General features: G+C 29.5%; 2 protein-coding genes across 7 annotated transcripts in view; one reads left to right on the top strand and one right to left on the bottom strand.

Moving 5' to 3' along the window:
• UbcE2H (ubiquitin conjugating enzyme E2H) overlaps window positions 1-13,265 on the top strand; it is a 96,259-nt gene extending 82,994 nt beyond the window's left edge. For all 5 annotated transcript variants that reach the window (XR_015042702.1, XM_085822310.1, XM_085822307.1 and 2 more), the window contains one exon: window positions 976-13,265. Coding sequence is in view for 4 of the 5 variants with exons in the window: in XM_085822310.1 (XP_085678436.1) it covers window positions 976-1,094 (119 nt within the window). In the remaining variant the exon portion in view is untranslated. The remainder of the gene's footprint in view (window positions 1-975) is intronic.
• Window positions 9,307-26,436, bottom strand: LOC118179824 (uncharacterized). 2 transcript variants are annotated; one of them, XM_085822313.1, is made up of 3 exons: window positions 26,077-26,436; window positions 14,591-14,777; window positions 9,307-11,613 (listed from the first exon to the last, which is right to left on the bottom strand). In XM_085822313.1, the coding sequence occupies exons 1-3, from the start codon at window positions 26,150-26,152 to the stop codon at window positions 11,565-11,567; spliced, it is 312 nt and encodes a 103-aa protein (XP_085678439.1). In that variant the 5' UTR covers window positions 26,153-26,436; the 3' UTR covers window positions 9,307-11,564. The 2 variants fall into 2 exon arrangements, with proteins under 2 accessions (XP_085678439.1, XP_085678440.1); XM_085822314.1 differs by lacking the exon at window positions 26,077-26,436 and adding an exon at window positions 23,895-23,994.
• Window positions 26,437-27,066: the final 630 nt, after the last annotated feature.

The following is a 27,066-nucleotide window of genomic DNA, read 5'->3' as shown; positions in this document are numbered from 1 at the left end:
TTTTAGCTTAGTATATTAGGTTTTTAGATTCTTCTTTTTTACCAAAAGCTGTTTTGAACTCATCATAAATGTATAAAATGAAACACTCGCTTGAATCAATTGTCCTTATGCGAAATTGAAAGTGAAGAACCCTCCATATATGAACTCTAGTTCTTTCTTCGCTTGTCATATATCAAATTCTTTAAAGTAGTAATAATATATAAGTGGACTGTCCATTATTAATCTTGAAATATGTATTTCAAACTCACAATTAGAAAATTAATTGCATTCATGGCTTTCAACGAGCCATTTCATAGTCTCTCTTGTATGCCATCAATGTCGACTCTGAACCCCATCACAAGTCACAAGGCTATATTGCAAAGACATCGACATGAACAGAGACAGTCTCTCTAAGATGACTAGCTCTTAAAATGACTGAGAGCAAAAATAAGCATCAGTATTGAGCATAACTTATCTAAGAAGACTCCCTCCGGGGGAAGGGGAAACCAAAAGTTTGTAAAACTCTGGGTGGTTATCTGAAAATTCATAATATATACAACTGGTAATATACCTTTAAGCAAGTTTTACAAATCCTGCTAAAATCTGTTCAAATCTTTGTACCCTGGTATCATGAAGGAGAAGGGTAGAGCTATTTTAGAATAGTCAAGAAAATATCTTTCTTGTGAACTATTCAAGATTTCATTGGTTGGAAGGAACAGACTCTTAATGAATTACATGCTGGCAACATTCATGAAAACTTTTCTAAAATGTCTTCTAATTATGATATGGGTATGAGATATATACTACAAAATAGCATATAATAATTTGCTACAAATTCAGAAACCACTCTTTTTAAATATTATATCCAAAACTCAACTGGTTGTCTTCTAAAGTTATAGATGTCATAAATGTCATGTAGATTAGTTTTTTGTAAATGATGTCTGTAAATATGTTAAATAATATATTGAAATTTAATGATCTTATTTTCTTCTCCAGAATATGTCAAAAAGTATGCAACAGAAGAAGCTTTGAGAGAGCAAGAAGAGGATCAATCAAGTAGTGAAAGCTCTATGAGCGACTTCTCAGATGACGAAACACAAGACATGGAACTATAACAAAGTCAGAATTGGGGTTAGGGGGAAAGGGAAAGGGTGGGAAACATTGGGGATATTCTTCTTGTGGGAAGGGGGGTGGGGAGGGTTAAATTTGGGACTCATGCAGTGAAATCATGTGTAAATTTTTTCATGTTAGATATGACAGAGGCTGCTTTATCTCGTGTTTTTGCAGTTCATTTTTTTTTTCCAGCAGTGCTCTCAATAATAGTGTTTAGATTTCTTTTGTAAATAACAATAGCTGTGAAATGTATGCATCTATAAACTGTACAATCTTAGAAACTGTTTCTTATATAAATAATTGCACTAGTTCATATGCATTACATTATAAAGTTTGAAATTTTGTATTTAGAAAGTTTATGAATTGCATCACCTTTTTCTTTTGCATTCTGAAATGAAGGAAACATATTTATCCTTTGTTTCTTAGATCTTTTTATATTTTAAATTTCAGTTCTGTTTCTAAATTTCATTTGAAAAGTCGATTTGAATCAAATTTGTGTGTTAGTTAAACTTTTAATTTTTATTTTTTGTTTACATTCTGATCGTTCCTTGTATTTCTTCTCTGTCCTTCACCCATGCTTGTATCACAGTGTTGTAATTTTATTTTAGCTTTTACATTTTCGAATAAAAAATTTTTAATTGAATTTCATTTGTGTGTATCCCAAAACCTAAAATTTCTTATTTTTTTAAACAGATTTATATAATTGTGTTTAAAAAAAAAACCTGTTAGTGATTGAAACTTTTAACTTCATTTTTTTAAATATTCAAACTACATAAACTATGTGTTGTAACATTTTTTTGGCAGAAGTTTTGTTTAACTTTTTAATTTCATATTTTAATACCTAAGGGCTAAATTGATATAATAAAACATATTTTTCCCCATCATTATCACTTTTTTCCCAGTCATGCTTATTTAAAACATCAGCGTCTTGTATTGTTAGAAATTTTGTAGTAATGAAAATAGTATTTTTCTTATGTTTGTTGAGATTTTCCAATTAATTAATTATTTTTATGGATAACTTTATGAAATTACAATGGTATACCAAAGTAACCAAAAGTGATACTATAAGTAATTGATATTTTAGTGAAAGAGTATCTTTTTCTGTGATTATTTTTAATATCATATTTCACACCTCTTCTTGTACTGCTCTTTTAATTTTCTTCTGAATTAAATAAAGCTTTTATTTGTGAATATTAAAAAATTGATATCATTTGAAAAAAATGTTATTCATATTTTTCTAGTTATTTTATTACTGTGTTGCTTAACAGACTGTTCTGAGCTCTCTGACTTTCGTTATTTTTCTTAGATCTGTCATTATTTATAAATTCACTTTTTGTTTCATAAAAGCTACTAAATATAATAAGTTCCTGTTTACCTCATTTTAATATTTAAATTTTTTTATGTCAGCAACAACTGATCAGCTGTCAAATTTTTAATCTTTATTAAATATTGATATCATTTAAGAACAGAATTTGTTTTATTTTCACCTTTATCTCCAGCACTAAATCAAAATTAGAATGCAAGACTTAAAGCAGTTGCTATTGTATAACTTATTTCTTTATGTTAATCAGTTGGCTTGTAACTTACTTAATGATTACAACTGTTTACTATATAGCCTATTCAAATCATTGAGCTTTAGTAGGTGAGTAAAAAAGTATTTGAACTATCCCAATTTTTGTAATAGTCTATGTTTTTGAAAAGGCAAGGGCTTTGTAAACAGAAAAAACTAATTTATTAAATAATTTAAAATATTAATAATTTTAAAATTTATTAACATCTTTAATTTAATATTCTGGTTTCTGTTGTCACAAATTATTTTTATAGGAATAACAATTCATTGATATCTTATTTATGTTTATATTCTAATAATAAAATTTATACATTATTTTACTTGAATTGCAAACATAAGGCTGCTTATTCTGATCATACAAGGCTGCTTGTAACTGATATAAGAAATAATAACTGGAATATGTTAAGATTGTTATGCTGCACATTTACAATGTATCGGAAAGTTTATTTTCATCATCAAAGGAGGTAGAATTTTTTTTATAGCTTTCAATCTGCTTGAAAATAAATTCAAAACAATATTTTTTGGGAGAGGATCACTTTTAGTTTTGTCACAATCTTTCTGTCTCTCATAAGTGTGTGTCTATATTATGTTGCAGCAAATACTTATATTTTGAAGATTTTTTATATTATTTACATACACTGAAATTCTCTAAAAAAATATTTTTATTATATTAATTAATGAAAAAAAATTTAGTGAACTAAACAAAGTAATTCCTATAATCATGTTTTGTAATTTAACATTTTATAATACATATTTAAAAAATGGTGGATGGGCCTTCTGAAAAAGATCAAGATTTATGTTCTATACTTTAATGTAAACAGATTGAAACTAATTACACAAACATTATGTAATTCATCATTAGAAAATATTTGTATGATTGTAAGTTACATTTTATTTCAAGATATATATATATATAAAGGAATAGGTAAAATTTGTTTAAAAATATGAATTTGATATATACATCTTGCATTTGATTGTTGGTTTGAGAGAAAAAGCAGGGACACAAAACTTTCAGTACTTACTTAAATTTTTCTGATTTTTAGAATTGTTATGCAGCACAAACAGTTTAGAAGGCTGCAGTGTAAATTTTTATTAAAAGTCAATTTTCAGCACAGAGACCAAAGAAAGTATTGATTATTAAAACAGTTGTGCATGACTATGAGCGTTTACTACTAAAATATATCTAAATCTCAGTTTTCTGATAGGAAATACCAAAATGTTTTGGGTGAAAATACATTCAAAACTTAAATTAGTAAGAAAAATTTTTCCAAGTTAAAAAAATAATAATTTCATCTTATTCAACAAGCTGTAATTATATAAAAAAACTGGCTGCATTTATTCTGCATATGTAATGTAAAATTATAGTAATAATTGCATCTTATTACTTAGTTCAATTAAGAAATTACAATTGCTTAAAAAAATTTGTTTCTATAATTTAAAGTAAATATACTTTGACAAGATTACAGTTTAAGTAATGAATCTTTTATAGTACTACAGTATTAAGGAAATTAACATTTGCATGCATTTTACAAATTTTGTATTGTAGTCATATTGTAAATTGCTGTGGCCTTCTAAACCATTTGTGCTATATCAGGTCTTTAAGTGGATAATTTTACCAAGGGCCTTTCAAAAACTGGTTTTGACTTTATGATGAAACTATAAAAAGCTGCAATGCATTTTTATTGTAAAACTGATTATAAATTGCAAGAAGTGGATGATGCATTTTTAGCAAACATGATAACACTAAAGCTGCTACAAAGATCAAAACGAAGTAGACTATAAATTTTGATGATTTTAAGTATGCTGAAATATATATATATGCCGTAAATTTCTGTTATAGTGGTTATATGCATTGTTCTTTTATTTATTTAAAATACTTTTATAGTTATTTCTTGCATGATCAGCGATCATAAGTAATTTATTACACGTAATAAATAATAAATGTCTTTATGCTAATAAAAAAATTCTGAAGACCCTATTCCAAAGGGTAGCACTGAATATGATCATAATAAGTGTAATTTAATTAATAAAAAAAAACTTTGGCTGTCTGGTTATTCAGTTTTAAGTAGAAAACGCTTGTATTCCCACAATTTTTTTTCAGGGGAGGGGGTAAGGCATTGATAAATTTTATATTATTAAAGTGAAATTGTTTGGCTAATATTTTTTAGCATGTTAAATTGTATTCCGAGAAAGTAACGGGTGGTTTTATGTTAACATACGCATTTTCATTCCTGGTTAACTTTCTTTAATATTCCATTTTCTATTATCAGTGATTCAGTCTCGATATATTGCATGTGAATGACAGTAGATTGTTAAGGAGGGGTTAAATCAGGTACACAATCTTTGTTTAATTTGAAAGGGCAAAGCGCATGAACAGCTACCTAAGGGAAGAAGCCAGGGAGGATTATTCTCCACATATAGCCAGCATTCAGGATTTTTATGTTTTTAAATCGGGAGCTTCCAGATTTATGAAATGCAGACTCATTTTTTTCCTTAAATTTAATTTTAGAACATGCATATCATTCAGATATTGTAAACTATATAAAAACTGTGTTCATAGACTGCGTAAAGCTGAGTGAGAGATTAAGTTTCTTGTACGAGCACACTGAATTTGCTCAGACAGAAAATTTATCTCATGTAATTTTCTGTCTGAGCAAATTCAGCCACAGCAGGTATTTTTGCTGTTTCTATTGCACAGAACTTAAGATAAAAGTGTGAATTTTTTTGTCGAAAGAAAATGAAAAAACTGAAATGCCCAATATTAAGAAAACTGATTAAATCTGTTTTAAACTTTTGTGGAAAGTTCATTTATTTATGTGCTGATATTATAACAGAATGTAAAACATCCTTGAACACTGATATTTGAGATGCCATGCAGATTGTGAAATATTATTTATTCTCATCATGCTACAAAATAGTGCAGCTTTTGAATAAGAAAATCCGGTACTATTCTGATAACAGGACAGGATTCAGAAATGTATGAATGCATGCACGTGTGTATGTATATATGCGCATACATGTGTATATATATATATACACACACATTCGTGCTGACATATATATATACATGCATACATGAACACATACATTCATGCATGCTTACATACAAAAATGCATTTCTGAATCCGAACCTGATAACAGAACAGTACCGAAATTCCTTCTAGTGAAGGGCCTATTAGGGATAATATTTGAATAACCGAACAGCTTACCACAGTTCTTACATTCTGTGAACCATTCTATTTATCTCTAACACCTGTTAATATGCATATTTGAAGTTCTAATCACATACATGCGCAGGATTAAATGAAAAACTACTGTCTGTTTGAAAATGTCTTAATGATCATAATAAACTTTCAACTGTTAGCAAAGAAAAATATAAACTCGGCTTTCGGAGAAACTGAAGCCCCCCTTTTCCTTCCAAATGCAGCTAAACCTAGCAAGTTTTTTTTTTTTTTTTTTTTTTTTTTTTAATGTTAAGAGACCAAAATACTAGGCAACTTTGTGATATATAGTTAAATGAAGCATAAATTAATTTTTAATCAGCTTCAGAATGTATAAGTATATATTTTACATTAATATTCAAAATTATTTGGTAGTTTTATTCCAGGTAGGTGTTAAGCTTTTTATTATTATTATTATTTTTTTTTTTTTTTTTTAAATAGTTTCAGTTACATCCCAAGAACTTTTTGAGAAAAGCTAGCGTGTATCTGAATTACAAATAAGGAAAACCATGCAAAAACTTAGGAGCATGTCTTTGTGGTAGAAGGGCCATATGCAGAGTGTTAAAATTATTTCTTTTTCTCCCTTACAATAGCTCAAAAAAAAAGTAATTATAATCTTACTCATACAAGAATATTACACTTTATTCAGAAAGAAAATATTAAGGTTAGATATCATGGAACCTCATCTTAAGTATTAAAAGAATTTTTCAAACTTTTCCAGGTAAGGAGTACATTTAAAAGGAGTTCTGAAATAATTGCTTTTTTATTAAAAGAAGAGAAAACATATCGTATATAGAGGGTCAGAGAAGAAATTTTTGAGTGACAGATATCCCCTTATTCGTTAAAATGTTCCAAAACATGTTTGTTAGATTTTTGTGTGTCATAAAACCCAAATAATCCCTATTTTTTTTTTCTTTCTGTTGTAAGTTATAAAAATTAAATCATTCTGTTTGTTCAAAATAGTTCTTTTATAAAGAAAATCAAAATCATATTTTTTTATTATTATTATTTTCTATTTTATTTTTATTTGAAATATTCTACATTTTTCATCATCAATTATTTTGCTTTGATTTTCTTAGCAAAATTACATTAAAAATTAGATAAGGTTTGTAAGAAAAGGGCTATGTATATTGAAAGCAACTTGCAAGTTTTCATTTATGTGTAAAATATAGCCTGTGCAATCCTTGAAAACTGGCATATGTTTTTGTAGAAATTTCAGTTGTGAAAAAGGAATCTTAGAAAAATATATCAGCAAATAAAAAAGGGGGGTTGTAAGGATATTGAAAAATATTTGAATTCATAGAGAAATCATAAATGACTAAGCATAATAGGGATAAAGTTTTGAAATGTTTTTCAGTTATATTATTAATTTCAAAATATATATTTTTTGCATAATAAGTAGTAAAACTTTGAATTTAAAAAAAATTAAACTTGTGCTATAAATTATTTTTTATAATAAACTCAGTGGCCCAAATTTATTCAAAAATATTTTTTTTTTAAATAATTCGGTTTTTATTTCATGTTCATTTTTAGCTGATGGTTGTTTCTAGTTTCTTTTCAATTTGCAAGTTATAAAGTTATTTTAAACAGAAATTTGTCAATATATTCTCCATTAAATTTAGGCCTTTTTTTCTTTTATTTTTATCAGTAATTATTGGATGATCCTTTTGCTTTCTTTTTTGTAGTCGGTTGCTGCATTTGGAGTTTTTTTAATGGAATTTTGACAGTTGATTACAATTTTGCTTTCCCTGGTAGACCTCTGATAAGTCACTTGCTCATTTAAACATAGTCATGTATGATCTTTGAACTTTATTAAAGCAGCCTGTGTTTTGAAGAATATTTATTACTAAATTGAAACAATAAGAGTATAAAATGGTATAATTTGATTTTCTAATCTTAATGAAATTACCTTTTTATTTTAAATATAAATTAATAAATTGACTTAGTTGTTGTAATCTGTACAAAAATGATGGTTAAGCATCATATAAATTTATTGTTTTATATATAAAAGCAAGTTAGTAAGTATTAAGTTAGATTTTGTAGTAGAGAAAGAATTTTTGGTGTAAAACAAATGCCCTGTAGTGATCATGCAGTTCTCAAAATTTAGTATCCTTAGTTTAATGACTGAGATATTGATAAAATATTCAATTCAACGTCATTTGTGATACTTAATAATTAAATTTTAACTATTGCATTTACTTTTGTCATAAAGTAGAACTGTTAGTTGTGAAAATTAATGTAAGTTTGAGAATATTTAAACTACAGTGAAATACTTTCTTACAGTTATAATTTTTGCTCATATTAAAAGCAACACATGCACACGTATATATATATATATAGATGTAATTCAAATTTTCTAAAATTTAAAAGGGGATTTGTTCAGATATGCAAGATGATGAAACGTTCTTATCTTGAATTATTGATGGTTGTATGGAGAGAATTCAATTTCCCTTCTCTCTATTTATCAGCAATAGTTCTCTTGTTTTATTCTTTTATTTTATTAGTATTTACAATATATTTATTCACAAATTCCTATTAATCATTACCACAATAGTGTACATTTGCTTTCTAAATTTCACTTAGAATTTCCACGGAGATAATTTTCATTTTTTATTACGCATTACAGATTTAAAATATTTTATATAAATTGCCATGTGGTTAAATATTTCTTTTAATATTTTTGTCACATTGAGCTTTTAAACTGTAACATAAACTTAATGTATTATATATGATAAATAAAATTACTTAATTCTTAAGTAATTTTATTTATCATTATAATACAATAAGTTTATGTTAATACAATATTTGCATTAAAATTATCAGGAAATTTTTCTTGTTTGCAATGTATCCCGCATAATCTTAATTTTTCTCATGAAGATGGAATTTACTGAAATAGTAAACAGTCTTGCCGTGTTTAATATATTCATAAGATAAAAAATATGTAAATCGAAATTGTAATATAAATTAGCAGTAATCCTTAATCTCTTTCTCTATTCTAATAATCGTACTAATTTTTCTGAACTGCTTCATTTCTAGATCATTCAATCCATGTTATATAACTGCTATATTGGATATTGTGTACTTCGCTTATACCTCTGTTGCTACCTGGATGTTATTTCACTGTGTTCTCTTCCTATCACAATAGTATCAAAAATGTAAATATTTTAATTATTAGAATGCCAAGTGAATTGTGGCCACAAATGTGAATCTAAATAAAAATAAATATTTAATCTTACTCGGCTATCAATTTTCCTAGTCATAACAGATTCAACATTTTAGCATTCTGCGCTATCAGAATACTTCCTCTTCAATATGGAACACATTCTAAGCTATCTATGTATGGGCTATGCCATCAACATTTGCTACGTCTTTTTATTTTAAACATGGTAAAACTGTTTATATATATAATATCACAATTAAAAAATTATTTTTCTCAAGTTTTTTATGTGGAATATGTTGCTGAAAATTAATCAGTGTAGACAAAAAGTAAGAAATTTAGAACCAATCCCACAGACCCAAAAGAAGTGAAAATCAGTGCTATTAGATGTCAAAATTCCCTAAAAGTGTGTAAAGTTAACCACAAGTTGGAAGAATTTAAGAAATGCATAATACAAAAACCCACAAAAAAATAAATATATAGGAAGAGGAGTGCAATCAAATCTGATATAATGTTATTAAGAGGAGGTACATTATTTCACTTCTTTTGGGTCTTTGTGGAACTGGTTCTAAATTTATTACTTTTCTCTCTCTCTCTCTCTATGTATATATATAGAGAGAGAGAGAAAGAGAGATAATGCATAAAATAAACCACTTGAGAAATATTTTAATTGAAAATAAAGAGTTTTTCATTTCATTTTTTCTTTTATGCTTTTAAATGTACAAATATTAAATGGTAGCAGTGTTAATTTTGAATGAATAATTGACATTTTGATAGTTAAGGGTAAATGCTACAATTATCTGTAATTTTAATTTGTTAAAGAAAAGTGTGATAGCAGTTTCATATTTAATGTAATAAAATGGTGATAAGTTTATGTTGTTCTTTCAAAATACTAAATAAAGAACATATAAAAAATGTTTTATGTAGTGATAGCTTTATTTTATTAAATATATAATCATTGTTAGAAGCATTTTCAACAAAGAAATTGTTTGTATTTCATTGAAATGTTGTTATTGACCTTTGTTATAGACATGTGATGCAGTTTTGAACAGTAATTTTTCTCCCCTTATTGATTTATTTCTTCAAATCAAAAGCTTCTGTTAGTGCCTCTCATAGAGGCAAATCAAACTTAGTTTTATTAGTGATTAAAATTTGTACAGCAGCATGTAATGATTGTAATTGCTGTTTTTCTTTCCTGTCACATATGAACGATGTTGTAAAGCATAAAAAAATTTCCAAAGATTTTGCATGCTGCAGTTTAATTTATTGTGCCTCATGAATAAGATAATAATTTATAATTTTGTCTTCTAGTTTTTTATTGTAAATTTTTTATTTGTTCAGAAAAAAATTTGATTATTTACACATTGATTTCTTTACGGATATGTATAAATATATATTTACAGTGTAAATGGAATACTATGTAATATGAACAGTATTTTAGTTAACTTGAGAGATCAAGCCAGAGCTATCCTGAGAGAAGGCTAGAGTGAAAAATATTCCTTTTTATTTATTGCTGTTTTATTCAGTTCAGCATCAAATTTCTTATCTGCTTTTTATTGCTTTACAATCCTACGTATCATTACAATCTTCACTTTGATTTTTTTTTTAAACATAGGGGATGAATGAGCAAGTTTTATGAGACATGCAAAACTGCAGTCTAATAAGCTAAATGAAGACTTTTTAAGTATATAGTACTGGACAGCAAACTGTGCATTTTGGCTTGTGTACCCAACTGTTTGTTTTAAAAGAAAAAAAATTAGAAAATTTTTTGATAAGTTTATGGTAATTTTACAAAATTTAAGAGTCTTAAGATTCAAATCAATAAAAAATTATTTTAGGGTGACATGGAGAAAGACACTGTGATGAAATAATTTCGTAATGGATCTCTTAAATTTGTTGGAAAATTTTGTTCTAGTGTCAAAGTAACATTGTAAAAATTGAATAAGTATAAAAATTTGGTGATAATATATCTGTCTGTGCATTCATCTATTAACAATTCTTTAACCAATTACTTGAATTACAGTCTATGGATATAAATTTTTAGTTTTTCTGCTGAAATATCTTATTAGAATATAGAGTATTCCATAAAGATCTATACACGTACATACTGAATAATCATAACATATGATTTATTTCTTTAATGTAAAAGAATCACCAGAAAGATTTTTATAAATCTCCCTTTTAAATATAACCATCATACCAGACAGTCTTTCTTGGAGTCTGTGTATCCTTTGCACATCTGGCCAAGTACCATTTGCAAAATTGCAGTATCCAATCCAAATCATTTTCAGTGGCAGCATTTATTATTAATTGTAAAGTATCTGTTTTAATAACAGTGCTTCAAAACACAATGAATGCTTGATTTTAAAATTCCTGTCTCACGATATCTTGCCATACAGATTTTCTTGAAGTCTAGCAGTACTTTTGCATTAAATTTCATGACTTTGTAGGGTTTGTTGATGTCTGTGGCTTTCATTGGGATCTCTAGTGAATATTGTAAACATTTCCATATGATTCCTGTGGTTCAAGTGATGGCAAGTCGTGCAGGTGGATGTGATAGAAGTAAAAGTGTCCTAAAATGTATTTAGTATATACATTAATTACATTTTAAAACTTCCAGTAGTACTTTAGGATATATTTTCAACATGAAAGAAAGAAATATTTAGTTATCAGCTATTAAAATATGCATATATTTTTAGAGGACATAATGTATATCTCTTGATGTATTTGTGAATTTCATTGATATACAGTTTTTTTTTTTGTGTGTGTGTGTGTGTGCTTTCAGTATGGCTCTGCCTTGAATCTAGATAGGCATTAAATGATTTTAATTTTTTTAAATTATTTCAAACAATAGTAGAGTATCCCAAAAAGATATATACATACACACTGAAGCACCATAAATGCAATGTTTATGATAATTTACCCAATGATGTGTAAAAAAGACTGTTTAGTCATCAGTTTGGAGGCTTACAATTCCAGTATAATTCCTTAACTAAAATACTGTTTTGCTTAAAAAGCCGTTTCAGCAATAAATAGAGCGCAGATCTTAATTATTTACATCTATGTCAGTTTAGTATTTCTGGTTAGCACTTTAATTTTACAAGAATGCATATCTGTAACAAATATATACTTATAACCAGAATCTTAAGTGAACTAACTTGTTGTTACTGAGAATTCTATTGGAGTTACCATTTTTGCTTGCTACATATAAAGCTCTTATTTGTTTTAAATTGTTATATTTAAAGCTAAATAAGATTGGGAAGCTAAGCTTGGTATATTGAAAGCTAAATATACCAATAAATAAGAGAATTTTTAGAAGAAATGCTCATCAGATTTTTCTATTTAATTATTCATACATGATATTGTAGAAAGTGTACTAAAAGCTATTTGTGGGGTTTTTCCCCAAAAAAATTTATTCACTTAGTACTAATTTTATTTAGTACAGGCATGTGCGATAACCCAGCCAACTGTAACTTTATATATGTGAATGACACAAAATATAGTAAAGTTTTCACAGAACTGTGTCATCCATATTAAAAATTTTCCAGCTTCACACATTGCCATTAATTCTAGCATTATTTTTTTTAACACTGTCATTTGTCATGCTAGTTAGTGTTGCTCTAACAGACTGCTAGATATTTAACAATCTTGTTTAGCCTTTATTTTGTAATCAAGATCTCTCTATTAGTTAATTGCACTTCTGAGCTAATGTGCAGTAAAAATCTTCACTTCCAGTGTTCTGACATATGCATCTTTGAAGTTAAATTACTTAGCTCTTTGAAAATATCTTTTATTTATTTTTCTTTTTAATGCTGTTTTCATAAGAATCTACAGAAGGATAGAAAAAATTTTATACTTTCAATTGTTAACTGTTTTTAAACTTAACTTTCAGAGCATGGCATCACTTGTTTAGTAAAAGAAAGGCAATATTTTTTGTACATATATAAATATATATATAATTGTGTTATTTTTACTTTGAAGTGTTTGCTGTTTTTGTAAAAGCTTATAATTTCATCCTGCTCTTCATTAAATGTGAAATTTTTAAATTAAAAATCTCATTTTGGTGTTGGTTGTCATTTTATGTAAGAATGTTTATTTGCATGCTTATAAATACATATGTATATGTATTTTATATATATATGTACCTATGTGTGTGTATATATATATATATATATGTATACATATATGTTAGTAATTGCTATAAATAAAGCACTAATTATTTTGATTTGTAATATTTCATTTAAGGAATACAAAGTTCAACATTGTAATGTTTCACAAGCATTTGAATCTGTACACATCACTTAAAAATTCAGTTACAGAACTATACTCCTTGTCTTCTAACTAGTAATATAAAAATAAATTCAGTTCCAGCAGAAAGCTATTTTACCACTCTCACATTAATGTTAACTTTAAAGTCCTTTTTGTCTTCTAACTAGTGATTTAAAAATAAATTCAGTAACCAACAGAAAGCTATTTTACCGTGCTCACATTAATGTTAACTATCTAACTCATATTACAATGTATAAACATTGGTTCTGGTAAAGTAAACTGTCACTTTGATTAAATGCAGGTAAAAAAAATCTGCAAGAAGAGCTTAAATGAGCATTGAGAATAATGCTCCTTCCTTGTCTTTGCATGATATTCTGGTTTTGATAACTTTTAAATTGATTTACATATCAAGAATTTTTCTGAAGAATGCTTTCACAAATTTTCAGTAGATTACTTTGAATAGTTTCAATCTGTACATGAAGTATAATTGTAAAATTGCATCATAAGCATTTGAAAATATTTATCAGCATTTTTAATAAAATCAAGTATTACCACTCCATATGTAAAATTTCTGGCAAAGTAAACTGTCACTCGCAAATGAAAAATACAGTAGTATACTAAATTGCTTTCCTACAGATGTACCAACTTGTTCAGTAGAAAGACTGTAAAATTTGAAATTTAAGTTCCAAAAAAATCCTTTCATTTTAGTTTTGTGTTTATAATGTGACGTTATATAAAGGCTACTGAAAAATGCGTTATTACTAACAAAAAGAAATCATGAAAAATTAGTAAACTTAGGTATATTGATTTTCGCCAAAATTTATAAATGTGCATAAATTTCACTAAAGATTCCTTCACTTTGAAACAGAAGTACGTAACTACATGTCTAACGAAGATACAAAATGTTGATTTCAGTTCCAAATTCTAAATCTACACTACATAAAACAAAAGGGGAAAAAAAATCATTTAGTCATGTAACTTACTACTCTAAGTTAGAGGAACTTCATTTTTTTGCACTACTTCATATGCAATCTATTCGTGCATACATTTACTTCGTCATAAATAAAAATTGTTTCTCTTTGAATTTGGGGGGAAAGGAGTCTTAAAAATTGGTGTAGCCCGCTCGTGTAAATCAAAACGATGTGCAAACACGGAATGACTTAAGTTCGTTTTAAATCAAATTTGTGTCAAAGGTTTGTGTTAAAACAAAGTGAGATGTATTCTTCAATATGTGTAGATCTGTAATACATTAAACTTAGATTATTATTAACATGTTGTTACCCTATATTTTTTTGCAGAGAAGAGTCAGCTGAGAAAGAGCACAACAATATGTTGTACCTACTGAGGTGCAACTGTGCAAGAAGAACTAGTTCAGTCTGTTGGGAATGCAATGCATCCATTGTCACTGGATCATCAAAAAATGCACCATACCCTTCCAAAAGAGGTCTCTTTTTGCTAGAAGTGAAAGCTGGGAAAATAAAAAAGAGAAGTTTATTACAATTGAGACTTCTCTTGAAATGTTTCAAGATAATTATAAACATATACTTAAAAATTTAAAGCTTCAGGGGGAAAATAAAGGAAGAATGCAATACATGTTTAGTCAAAACTTTTCTCTAAATTAAAACTTCTGCTTTCTGAAGAATGAAACAGTTCAATTCATTTGGATATAAAACTGGTGAGACAGGAGAGTCCATCATGAACACCGGACAGGCCTGCCATAATCAAAATAAACCATGACTTCAGTGTGACTAATTTTCAAATCTTTTGTTTCAACATTGCTGAAGTTTTTATTGCTCTCGGAATCTATACGGTGAATAATTCCTTTGTCACTCGAAAGTTGAAAATTTAGTTCTCTCTTTTCTACTATTCCATAATGCCAGCCTGTTATCCTTTGAAACATGTTTCAAAATTAACTGACAGCATTAGCATTGCTTTCATTTCTAAAACACGTATAAAATCTGTTCTCTACCATAGTACAAAACAGGAGAGCCGTTAAATCACCAGTTACTGATAAGAAAAGCCAACCAGATCAATCATGGATAAAATTCCCAATTGTTACTGATTTTCACTTTACTCTTTCTAATATTACTACATTTTCCAATTATATTTCTTTAAACTGATTATTGACTCGATCAATAGAGACCAAGGTTGATAAAGGCCCGGTTAACTGAGATTTCGTTGTACTTTTACAGGGTTCGTAGCGGTCCTTACAACTGCTTATAAGCCCTTATATTTGAAGATAAAAAATAAAAGCCCTTATAGGTGCTTACTTTTTTTGAAGCACTTATTTTTTTGTTTTTAGTGCTTATTTTTTGGGTGCTACTTTGGTAGACGGTTGCACGGATTTTGGCGATTTTCCTTTGGCGAGTAATACAACTTATGGTAAACCCATTGCTGGATAAGTTATTTATGGTAACCGATACTTTGTTGTCATTTTATTTAAAAAATAATGCGTTTTATTGGGCATAAATTCCGTGTTTAAAATATTATTTATGGCTTTTAAATATTAAAAATCAATTTTAATTTTGCATTTTTATTTGAAATAAAAATTTTATTGTTTATCATATTTTATGAAATTTTATGTTGTGGATGATGTAATCAATGACGTCACCTTACTTTAAAAGTAATTCGTTTTAATATGTATAAATTTAATCTAATGTTTTAAAACATTATTTATGGCTGTTAAATATTAAAATACAGTTTAATTTTTCATTTTTTTAAAAAATGATTTTATTATGTATGAATTTTTAAATAATTTTAATTCTAGCCGTGATGTAATAAGCTCTCTGACTAGTTATAGAATATTTGTGCATTGACGAGCTGTAATCAGCTCCCTGATTGGTTACTGACAATTTGTGCATTTCCGCGCCGTTTTAAAATTTAATTCATATCTTCGAATTCCTTCAAAGATGTTATCTAAATTATGATTCTGGTTTTTTTTGTGGTGCTTACCAATAAACAACAGGTTAAATAATTATATTCTATATAACCAGGGCCGGCGGAAACGGGCCCGCAAGGCCTTCTTTGCAGGCAGGCGCCGACCAGCAAGCGACACAGAGGTTTTTTTTTTTAAATGCAAAAGAATGTGCACTTATCGGGGAAGAAAAATGTTCCTTGAATGCTTACACAGGACAGGGACCATGGGAGTTCGCGCCCCCTCCCAACACCGTGTTGCCCCTCCCCACCTCATCCATCAATGCCTTGTCACCCATCCGTCAATCGTCAGGAATAGTAACATACAAAGAAGTTCGAGTTGGGAATTCACGCTGTGAGCAAGTTTAAATCTAGGTAATACCGTACTTACACCAACTACATACGCAGACGTTGTTCATTACTCACAATGACCCTTCTTCGCATCTAGTACTAGATAAGTACATGTCACGCATCTAGTACATGTCGTCAGCAAGAAAGTAATTTTTAAATTCTTTGTCAGCATGGCTAAATAATTTTCAATGGTTACAAAAACCACTTTTACATGTTGTTCTTCGGCCTTGTAAGTTTTAATACAATCATCCACATTTTTACACATTGTTAAGTTTTTTTGCTTTACATTTCTGCTCCACAATTCCAATTTTCTACAGAAAACATTAACTTCATTATTCGCATTTAATATATGTGTATTTGCTTCTTGGAGTTAAAGATTCAAGTTATTTAATTTATCGAATATGTCGACCAAGTAGCTGAATTTCATCACAAATAAACTATCGCGAAAATTCTCGGCTTCCGGTCTGTTTTCCTCTTGTAGGAAAATAGCGATTTCATCTCTTAATTCATAAGCACGTTGCAAAAATTTCCCAAGTGATAACTATCTTGCCTCACAATAAAATAGTAACGCTGAATGTGCTGCGCCCATGTCTTTACAAAGTGCGGAAAAGATTCTTGATTTCAGAGGTCTCATTTTTATATAATTTATTACGATTACAACGGTAGTTAACATAATATTCAGACCAGGACTCATTTTTATTTTGAAGCTAGAGCTTCCCTGTGGATCATGCAATGTGTCCAGTTGCTCTGGCGATTTTTGCTTTACAAGTGCTTGTACACTTTGGAATCTTCCTAACATTGAACGAGCACCATCGGTGAATATTCCGACGCTATTTTTCCATTCTATATTTGCTTCGTTCATAAAATCATTTAAGATAGCAAATAATGCGTGTGCTGTTGCTTTGAGGTCTATTGGTTTGCAGAAAAGTAGTTCATCTACTATTGACATATCATCACAAAATCGAACATAGGCAATGAAATAAGCGTCTTTATTACTATCTGTTGCCTCATCAAAATGTATTGAAAATAATTTGTTACGCAACTTCGAGAAAAGCTGACACTGTACATCTTCAGCTATATCAGTAATTCAACGGGCAACAGTATCATTTGAAAGAGGTATGGACTGCAATTGGTTTGCAAAATTATCTCCAACATCTCAATTGCTGCTGGCAAAATACGCTTTTCAGCAATGGTGTGAGGCTTTTTACATCTGGCTATTTTACATGAAACTTTGTAAGAAGCAATTAATGCTTTTTTATTCAGAGAAAGTTTTTTTTATAGAAATGTTTTTTTTCTTTTCATATGATTTTAATTTTAATTTGAAAAATTATCTGGGTTTGTTGACATACTCACTATGAAGTGTTTCCAAATGTCTTTGAAGTTTAGTAGGTTTCATGCTGTCTGCTGCCAATATTTTTGAGCAAATGATACATAATGGTATTTGTTCTTCATTTACTTTAGTACTGGTAAATCCAAAATTTAAGTATTCTTGATTTTATTTTCGGAACCACGTTCGTCTGTGTACTTGTTGATGCTTGACTATCGTCTAATGCTCGCTTACGCCCGATTAAAAATCTATCCATAATTCTGCATAAATCTGCCTCCGTGAATTTTTAACACGGTGAATTGCAATTAACACGAAAACATATAACATAAACATTCACGGTAGAATAGATAGCGACAGAAGGATAGACTCGAATGAGACTGGCTGGAATTAAAACTGGCGCTATCGAATTTCCTCCTTCTCCCTATAGAGAAACATTTTGTGACATCTGTGCATGCTTGAGACGGCATCTTGGCTCCAAAAACGGTAATCCTTACGACATGCACCGCCATCTAGCCAGGCAGCGATATGTAGACATACAGACATTCACGCAGATACTCCAGAATGTTCGAGACAAGTTGGAACTTCTCGCGAAACCGCGAGTATTTCTGAGATGATGGTATTGGTATTGGTATTATTCAATTATGGCAAAGCACACGAGGACTATCTGCCTAAAGGGAGGGATGCCTTAGTGGAGGACTTTCTAGGGGTGTTGGTCTATTTAATTATGGCAAAGCACGCTAGGGCTATCTGCCTGAGGGGAGGGATGCCTTTCGTGGAGGACTTTCTAAGGGAAACTGGCTCTTATACACGTTACACATGGGGAAAACCACGAAAACGCCCATGCAGCCAGCCCGTCCGCGGGATTCGAACCTCGGACCGAACTACCAGTGTTCAGCGTCTTTACCGCTCGGCCGCTGGTGGGCCTCTGAGATGATGGACAGAACAGCAATAAAAGTGCAACAGATTCTTGTTTTGTCAATGCTGAGGATCGACGTTGCCAAATATGAATAAATTTACGTATTCTTGGTAATTTTAAAGTTTAAAATTAAAGTCGTAGTTTAATTAAGTAGTAAGTAATTAGTAATTAAGATTTAGCGTCAAAAATACTCAAAATACATTAGAATTGCATACACTTTATAATATGTGGGGGGCGCGATGAAAATTGGGCCGCGTATACTGAAAGGTTGAGAAACACTGGGTTGAGGTAAGACTTAGCTAGTGTTTTTGGAGAGAGAGGTTTGGTGGTCATTGTACACAGAGCCCTTGGCAAGCATTAAGTTTAACCCATCCCACACGGTCAAACTTTTCCTTATCGTTTGTTAGAAAGATGCTAATACTTCCCAACCGCTCGAAAAAGTTATCATAAAATTTATTTTTTTCCTTAGCTTCATTTTTTTTAAACTTTTCATCTTTATTCTATGTTATGGCTTATTTTTAAAAGAAAGATTAGATATTTAAAATTTAGAACTGAATTTTTAAATTTCAGTGTGAAATTTTGATAACACGGAAACAAAGAAGAAATCATCCGGTACACAGAATCGTAAACGCAAAGCCGAGAAAGATGCTGCTCTTCAGAAGCAGGCAGACGCAATGTCTCATTTCATAAAGAAGATGAAGACTTCTTCGGGCGTAAATGATGCTCACATTGAATCAGCATCAGAATCAATTACAAAAGAACAGACATCATCCAGCCAAATAAAATCAGCTACATTGTATGAAGTTATTGAAAGGACTGATGAAACTCCAAAGGAAGAGAAAGATGATCCAAGCATGGAATTAAATAAATCGGAAGTTAGAGATTATCCAGGTAATTCGATGGAAGAGACTGGCATAAATGAAAATTCCTTTCTTTATATTGATTTTGATGATCCTGCAAAGTGGCCAACTCTTAGCGACAAAGTGAGAATGTCTGAAATGGGGCCTATTCAAAGGAAAGATTTAATGTATCCGAAAAGTAATAATGGGCGTAAATTTAGTGATACAATATTATAACAGAAAAATGGAAAACGGAGAATTAGTTCCCCGTACATGGCTATTATATTCTATAAGTACAAATTCTGTTTTTTGCTTCTGTTGCAAGATATTTGCATCGGTTGACAGTAGTAGCCTCGTAAAAGGCTATAATGATTGGCTAAATGTATCTAAACCCTTGCATAGGCATGAGATTAGTAGAACACATATGAAAAATTTCTTAAAATGGAAAGAGCTTGAGAGAAATTTGAAAAATAAAACAACAATTGATTCCCAAACACAAGAGATGTATGAAAATGAAAAAAAAAAAAAAACTCTGGTCAAATGTCTTGGTAAACTGATTGAGATCACAAAATTTCTTGGCAACCAGAATTTAGCCTTTCGAGGCTCATCTGATGTGCTGTACCAAAAAGACAAAGGAAATTTCTTAAAATTAGTGGAAGTGTTTGCAAATTTTGACCCTGTTACGGAATTTCACATAGAAAGAGTATTACGACCTGAAGGTAGCAACAGCAAAGTTCATTATCTAAGCAAAGATAGTCAAAATGAAATGCTTCAAATTATTGGCAGTAGTATAAGATAGAAAATCTTACTATCTCTTCGAAAAGCCAAGTATTATTCTATAATTTTAGATTGTACTCCTGATATTAGGAAAACTGAACAGATGAGTGCCGTCATACGTTTTGTCCTCTGCAGTGATAGAGTGGGAGAAATCAAGGAACATTTTTTAGGCTTCATTAAAGTTGATGATTCTACAGGTGTGAGACAGTAATGGAAATGTTGTAAATGTGGAACATTCCCCTTGATGATATGAGAGGCCAGGGGTATGACAACGGCGCAAATATGAAAGGGAACAAAAATTGTCTTCAAAATAACATCTTAAAAATAAATCCTCCTGCGTTTTATGTTCCTTGTGTCGCTCATAGCTTAAATTTAATGATTAACGATGCAGATACAGTTAGTTTTCAAGAATTATACAATTTATTTTCTTCTTCTCCTAAGCGATGGGCAGTTCTTTTAAAAAAAACATTTCCTGTTTAACCTTAAAAACCCCTCTCAAACACTCGATGCGAAAGCAAAATTGAAGCTATTCGACCTTTAAGATATCAACTAGGAGAAATCTATGATGCTCTCTTCGAAATATCCGAAGATGAATGCTTTTCAAACGAACTGCAACATGAAGCACGAAGTCTGTGTACCAACATCAAGGATTATAAATTTATTTGTTCCTTGATAGTTTGGCACGATTTGCTAAGCAGAATTAATCCTGTGAGCAAACAATGGCAAGAAAAGGGTGTGTGTGTTACACTAGCCTTAAAGGCAATAAGTAACTTAAAAACATTCATTGAAGAATATGGAAGTGATATCAATTACAAAAGTATTTTTGAGAAAGCTGAAGAACTTAGTGAAGAAATGGATGGCGAGCCACAATTTAAAACTGTTGAAGAAGTCCGAAGAAGGAAAAAGAAATGTCACTTCGATTACGAACATGCTGACGAATCCCCTCAATCTCCAGAAGAAAAGTTTAGGGCAAATGTCTTTTTTAGAATTTGGAGATACTGCTTGGATACTTGCTACATCATTAAACGAAAGATTTGATGCAATGAAAAATCACTGCGATAACTTTAGTTTCCTGGGTAATTTATCAGAAATCGATAACGCAAATTTGAAAATAAAATGCGATAAATTAGAAAAATTGTTACAGTGTGGTGCCAATAAAGATATTAACACAGAATAACTCTATGACGAAATAGTAGCTTCGAAAGACATTTTTACAGCCGGTATGAATGACCCATTCCATATTTTGAACTTAATTGTGTCAAATAATTTGTGCTTCCCGAACTTGAAGCTCGTACTGAGAATACTACTTAGCATTCCTGTTAGTGTTGCTAGTAGCGAAAGATCATTCTCCAAATTAAAACTGATCAAGACATATTTACGTTCAAGTATATCGCAGGAAAGACTCATAAATTTAGCTTTGATTGCCATTGAAAATGAAATCTGTCAAGAACTAAATGCAAAAGAAATTATAGAAAAATTTGTAAATATGAAATGCAGAAAAATAAATTATTCTCAATAAATTGTTAAAATCAATTTCAACAAATGCTTTCTTCAAAACTTCCTTCTCCTATACAAAAATTTAGAAGAAGTGGGGGGGGGCTTATAATCTAGCGCCGGCGCTGTATATAACGTATTTTCAGTGGCGTAACTAGAACTCTTGGGCCCCTATGCAAAAAATTTTCCTGGGCCCCTTTGCCAATAAATTTAATGCGCTTAAAAATAAATTTAAAAACGCGAAAAATTAAAAAAAATAAAAAAATCTGAAATGTTTCAGATTTTAAATTACGTCCAAAGGGGCGTTTTTTAACATTTTGTGTGTTACCTTTCTTTATTAAATATCATGTTCCTCGCACTTAAACCATAAGATCCAGTGCAACAGCAATATCGAAAAATAGTTTTAAAACGAGCATATCTTTAGAATTTCCGATACAGAGACTCACGCGCTGGAGATAAAAATGTTTTTTCTGCACAACGTTGCCATTGCTCGCTTTGAAATCCTTGAGTTTGTTAATCAAAAATTCGTCAAAGTTTTAAAAAATAGGAAATCGATCATAAAACAAATTTCAAATTTCAAATTTGGTCTTCCACATGCTCATATTCGTTGGAGGATTACGTTATTCAAAATTCGATGACTCTATGTACCGTTATTTTATGACAATGTGAGAAATATACATACATTTACGCAGATTTTCATTATTTAATTTCTTCAAATATAATGCAGGACTCTAACATTTTATGGCAACAGTTTGAAAAGTGAACCAAGGAGGTTAGAATAGAAGGAGGGAGGGTTCGCAGTTTCCTCCACTATCGGGGAATGAAACTCCACGGAACAAGCGGCGTCCATGTTTGTTACTTCAAAACATTGCAATACGGTAGTGGAACGTACGTGTTAAGTTGTTCTATGCATGAATTTTCTAGTAAAAATATGTTAAATTTATAATGAAATGCTTCGCTATTGTTAGTTTTTTGTTTTAAAGTTATACAGGTGATATCTGTAATTTACTAAGTACAGAAAATCATTTAAGAAATATTTCGAAATCTAAATGCATGTGCATAACATTAAAGCCTTTACAAATTATGTTTCTGCATAATTTCAAGAATTTGTTTAGGTTTTATTAGCAACTTCTCTGATATACTTTCCAATTGTTTCTTTAAGAAGTGATATTTCTGATTTATTCGCAATATTATTATAATTTATTAAAGAATCATTTTTACCTGAAATTAATAGCAGATAATTATCTAAAAAAATGGTAACATGTTGCTTTTTTTTTAAATGAAAGTTTTAAATAGATTCTTTTCACAATCAACAACCTTATATCAACAAGAAAATAAATCTTAATAAAATAAAACAGATTTATGTGAATTCAATGATTTCAGTTTATGCGCGTTTCATATTTATGAATCTCAAAGAAATTACCTTGAATTAAACTGAATTACAGAAATATACCTATATAAATTTTTGGATATATCTTTTCAAATGTTCAATTGTGTAAATATTTTACTTACGTTTATCGCTATACTGCCCAGAAATTTGTAAGCTTATGCAAAAAACATTTTAACAACAGAACAGTTTATCTTGATCAAATGCACAAATTATATTCGTAACAGTTCACAAAACTTAAGAATGAATAATAATTAATACATAAGGAAAAGCGTTGCTTTATTTAACACCTTTACAATTCATAAAAATAGTAACAATTGATTTCTTACTTTTCATGAAAATTATAAAACGAATTATCTAAGCGTTCAAATTATACAGCAAGCATATAATCCTAGCATATATCATTGTATGTTAAGGAACGAAGATACCAGCTGTAAGCAAAAGCATTAAAATGTATTGTATTTAACATGTTTCGATTATTATTAAGTCTTTTTTGTCACATCTGGAAAGAAAACAACATAACATTGTGACATTTTTTTAACATATTTATGAAATTACATAAAAAAAAAGAAAATACTTACGAGTGAACAGTAATCCCAGGAATATTTTTCGAAAATCTATTTGTGCATCCATATGCAATATAAGCAGACATGCTTCAAAAAGAAAAGGAAAAAAAAAAAAAAATGTTACAATTACAGACTTCCTTGCACAAGTCACAGTGATAACAGTAACATGGCCGCCAAGCTTCACCGTTTGAGTTGAACCTTCCCTCCTTTTATTCTAACCTCCTTGAAGTGAACCGACATTTATCCGTCCGACGCAAAATGCCAAAACGAAAGTAATAGTCCTTCGGGACTCAAGTCCCTTTGGACTAAAAATCAAGGATTCCAGGAGCCAAAGTTTTCATGATGATTTTTATCACATCTGGATTAATTGTTAAAAAATAAAAGCACGTTCTTAGGGAACCTTGTAAGGTACGTAACATGAAGAAATAATAAAAAGGAAAATAATTTCCCTTGACCAACTGGTGAAATGAAAATTTGCTTTAGTCTGGGTCTTTGACGTCAGACGATTTTAATTCAGTTACTTAAGACTTTTTGTGTGAGTGCGAGAGACAGATTTTTCTCTCCTTTCACTGAGATGCATACTGATAATAAATGATTAAGTCTATATAAAAAAAGGAACATGTCAACGTATACCATTAAGAAAAGGAAGAAAGCCTGGATTTGCGGAGATTTTTATATAAAATTCAAGAAGTTTTACATACTAACGTTTTAAATTTTTATATAAAATCTGCGCCTATCTAAGTTTTTTCGCTTAAGTTAGCAAACTTATAAATAATTAGCTATATTAGAAACTGACAGGCAAGATAATTGATAAATGTACAAAAAAGCTATTACATTAATGTATAGTACTCTGTGATTTACTCACCTTACGAACATGATTTATGCAATAATATACAAGTAATAAATAAGAACTTTTATAATGTAAATGATTAATATAAAACATTTGTTAAATATAAAACATATTTATCATAAACTTCGTAAAGAAAACTATTTGAACATACAATTTTTATAGAAAATATGTATGGTAAAGTTTTGTTCTGTCTTTTTAAAAAACCTTTTGGTACATTAAATTAGTTGAATACATGATTTTTATAAAAAAAATATGAATGCTAAAGTTTTTTACTGTTTCCTTTTAATTTTCTTCAGTCCGTACTGCTCTTCTCTAATTTTTTTCTTCCTCAATAAGTGTAATGATAACACTGGTGGCCAAAATTCATCATAAAGAAAAAAAAAAAAAACATTGTTTTAAAATTTGCGTCTCCTAACATTCATTTCCGCAAAATTGTTTATCAATACTTAGACGTCCATTCTCTCAGCCATCTCAGCTTCAACGCTTAATAGTGAAAGGTTTGACAACCGATCTTGTGTCATACTGTTTTTATTAGTTTCAGTATTGAAAATGACCTCTCAGTAGTGGCTGTGGTTACAGATTATGATAAATACAATATAAGTGAATTGCACACACCCGAATAACTGCTTGTCATGTCATAATAGTTTACCATTGCTAATTTAGCTAAATCCTTAACGGATTTCAAATTTTGGATTTCTGTTCTGAAAGTATTTATAAATAATAAAAGTTGTACTTCTGGTGCAAGTCTTCTTTATATGTTTTCTGTATTTTTAAAACATTATTAATAATTTCCGTATTTGTTAACAATGACAGTGTTTTAGATTCTTTATTTCTCTTTTATTTTTCAAATTTAGTTTCTATGCCCCATTTATTTGCAATAAAGTCAGCTTCTTTCATGATGTCTTCAAACTTGTTTCTCATATCTTGCATATTAATAGAAACGCTTTTTAGATGTTGATGAGCTCCGTTCAAGTCGATTGATTTTCGATTGCCGATCCGATTGATGGGTTGATCGATCCTGCACTATAGCGCAGGACGTGTTTAAAAATTTTTGTTTTTAATTTTGGCCTGTTATGATGTTTCTTAATGTTATTTCTTAATGAAACATAGATTATATTTATATTTCATATTTATCATAAAATATTTCACGTTAATATAACAATACATTATTAATATTAGTAGACATCTGCATTGTTAATGGTGATAATTTTTTATTTTTCAGATAAATGGATTAAAAGTTGTTTAGCTGAATTGAATTGCAAGTTTTAAATTATAAGAATTTAGTTTATGATTAATTTAGATCAATAACTTACCTTTATTAACAATTATTACAAATCAATAACTTACCTTTATAATGAAGAATTATATTTGAGATCACTTTGAAATTTAATTTAAAAGAGAAACTTCTGTTTGTTCTCGCCATAGACTAGAGAAATAGCATTAGAATAAGAGCAAGTTTAAGTTCAGTTTACTGTTCTGAGTCATCAGCCAATTTACAAGTACAGTATACTTGATACGTTTGACACTTCAATGCAGCTGTTTAACGAAGAAAGGGGCCCCGCCTCCGCTATAAATTTCCAGTGTCTTCCCAAGTTGAGTCACAGTAAAACTTTCATCCAAGACTTTACTGTAAAGATGCGCGTTGTCCATTTCCCTTTTAAAATGCTGAAACATCTGTTTTTTTTTTTTTTTTTTTTTCCTTTTTCCCTTCAGTCAAATTGTACTATTATTATTGTCATATTCTAGTGATACGTAATACATCACCTACAATATCTTTCTACATTCCCCCTGTATTATAAATGCATTTCAGCTAATGTATAATTATTAAATATTTAACAGTAAAAATTATGGATATTCGAACATTTTTAGAAAATTCTTCACAAGTTTACGATGAAATCATAAACAGGTAGAAACAAATTTTATTGATATGTATCCAAAGAGCTTTGAAAATGATTGTGTAATACGAAATGGAAATTTTAAAATTAAACACAAAATATTTATGGTATGAGGATTTATCTAAATTTAAATACCCACTGTAGCAAAATATGACGATTTTCTTTTAAGTTTCAAGGTCCGAGAAATGTTTAGTAATTTAGAGTTAAGCTTATTGACACTAACGTATATTTGAAGATGAGTACTCACACTATGTCGCATGGATTCTAAAAGTAGTACACATAAATACTTGTTTAGGAAACAAGTATAAAGTTTCTTCATAATTAGTAAAAATAAAATTGTATGAAACAAGTTTTGCGTAGTTCGTAGAGAAATGCGAAAACCTTCATCTAATGAAAATAGGTTTGTTGTACCCCAGGTGATCAGAAAGCAAAAATCAGTTAG

Source organism: Stegodyphus dumicola, chromosome 8, assembly GCF_044657685.1.
Source record: "Stegodyphus dumicola isolate Sdum_Otavi_A_Nest chromosome 8, ASM4465768v1".
Lineage (NCBI taxonomy): Eukaryota > Metazoa > Arthropoda > Arachnida > Araneae > Eresidae > Stegodyphus > Stegodyphus dumicola.
The sequence above is the reverse complement of the archived record's forward strand: the minus strand, read 5'-3'. Positions and strand labels throughout refer to the sequence as shown.

Coding starts and splice junctions, on each gene's coding strand:
- LOC118179824 (XM_085822313.1), bottom strand. CDS start 26,152: ATGGCGAGAACAAACAGAAGTTTCTCTTTTAAATTAAATTTCAAAGTG. Junction 14,778..26,076: donor TATAATTCTTCATTATAAAG/GTAAGTTATTGA, acceptor TTATTTTCCCAG/CTTTCACTTCTAGCAAAAAG. Junction 11,614..14,590: donor TCTCTGCAAAAAAATATAGG/GTAACAACATGT, acceptor AATACATTTTAG/GACACTTTTACTTCTATCAC.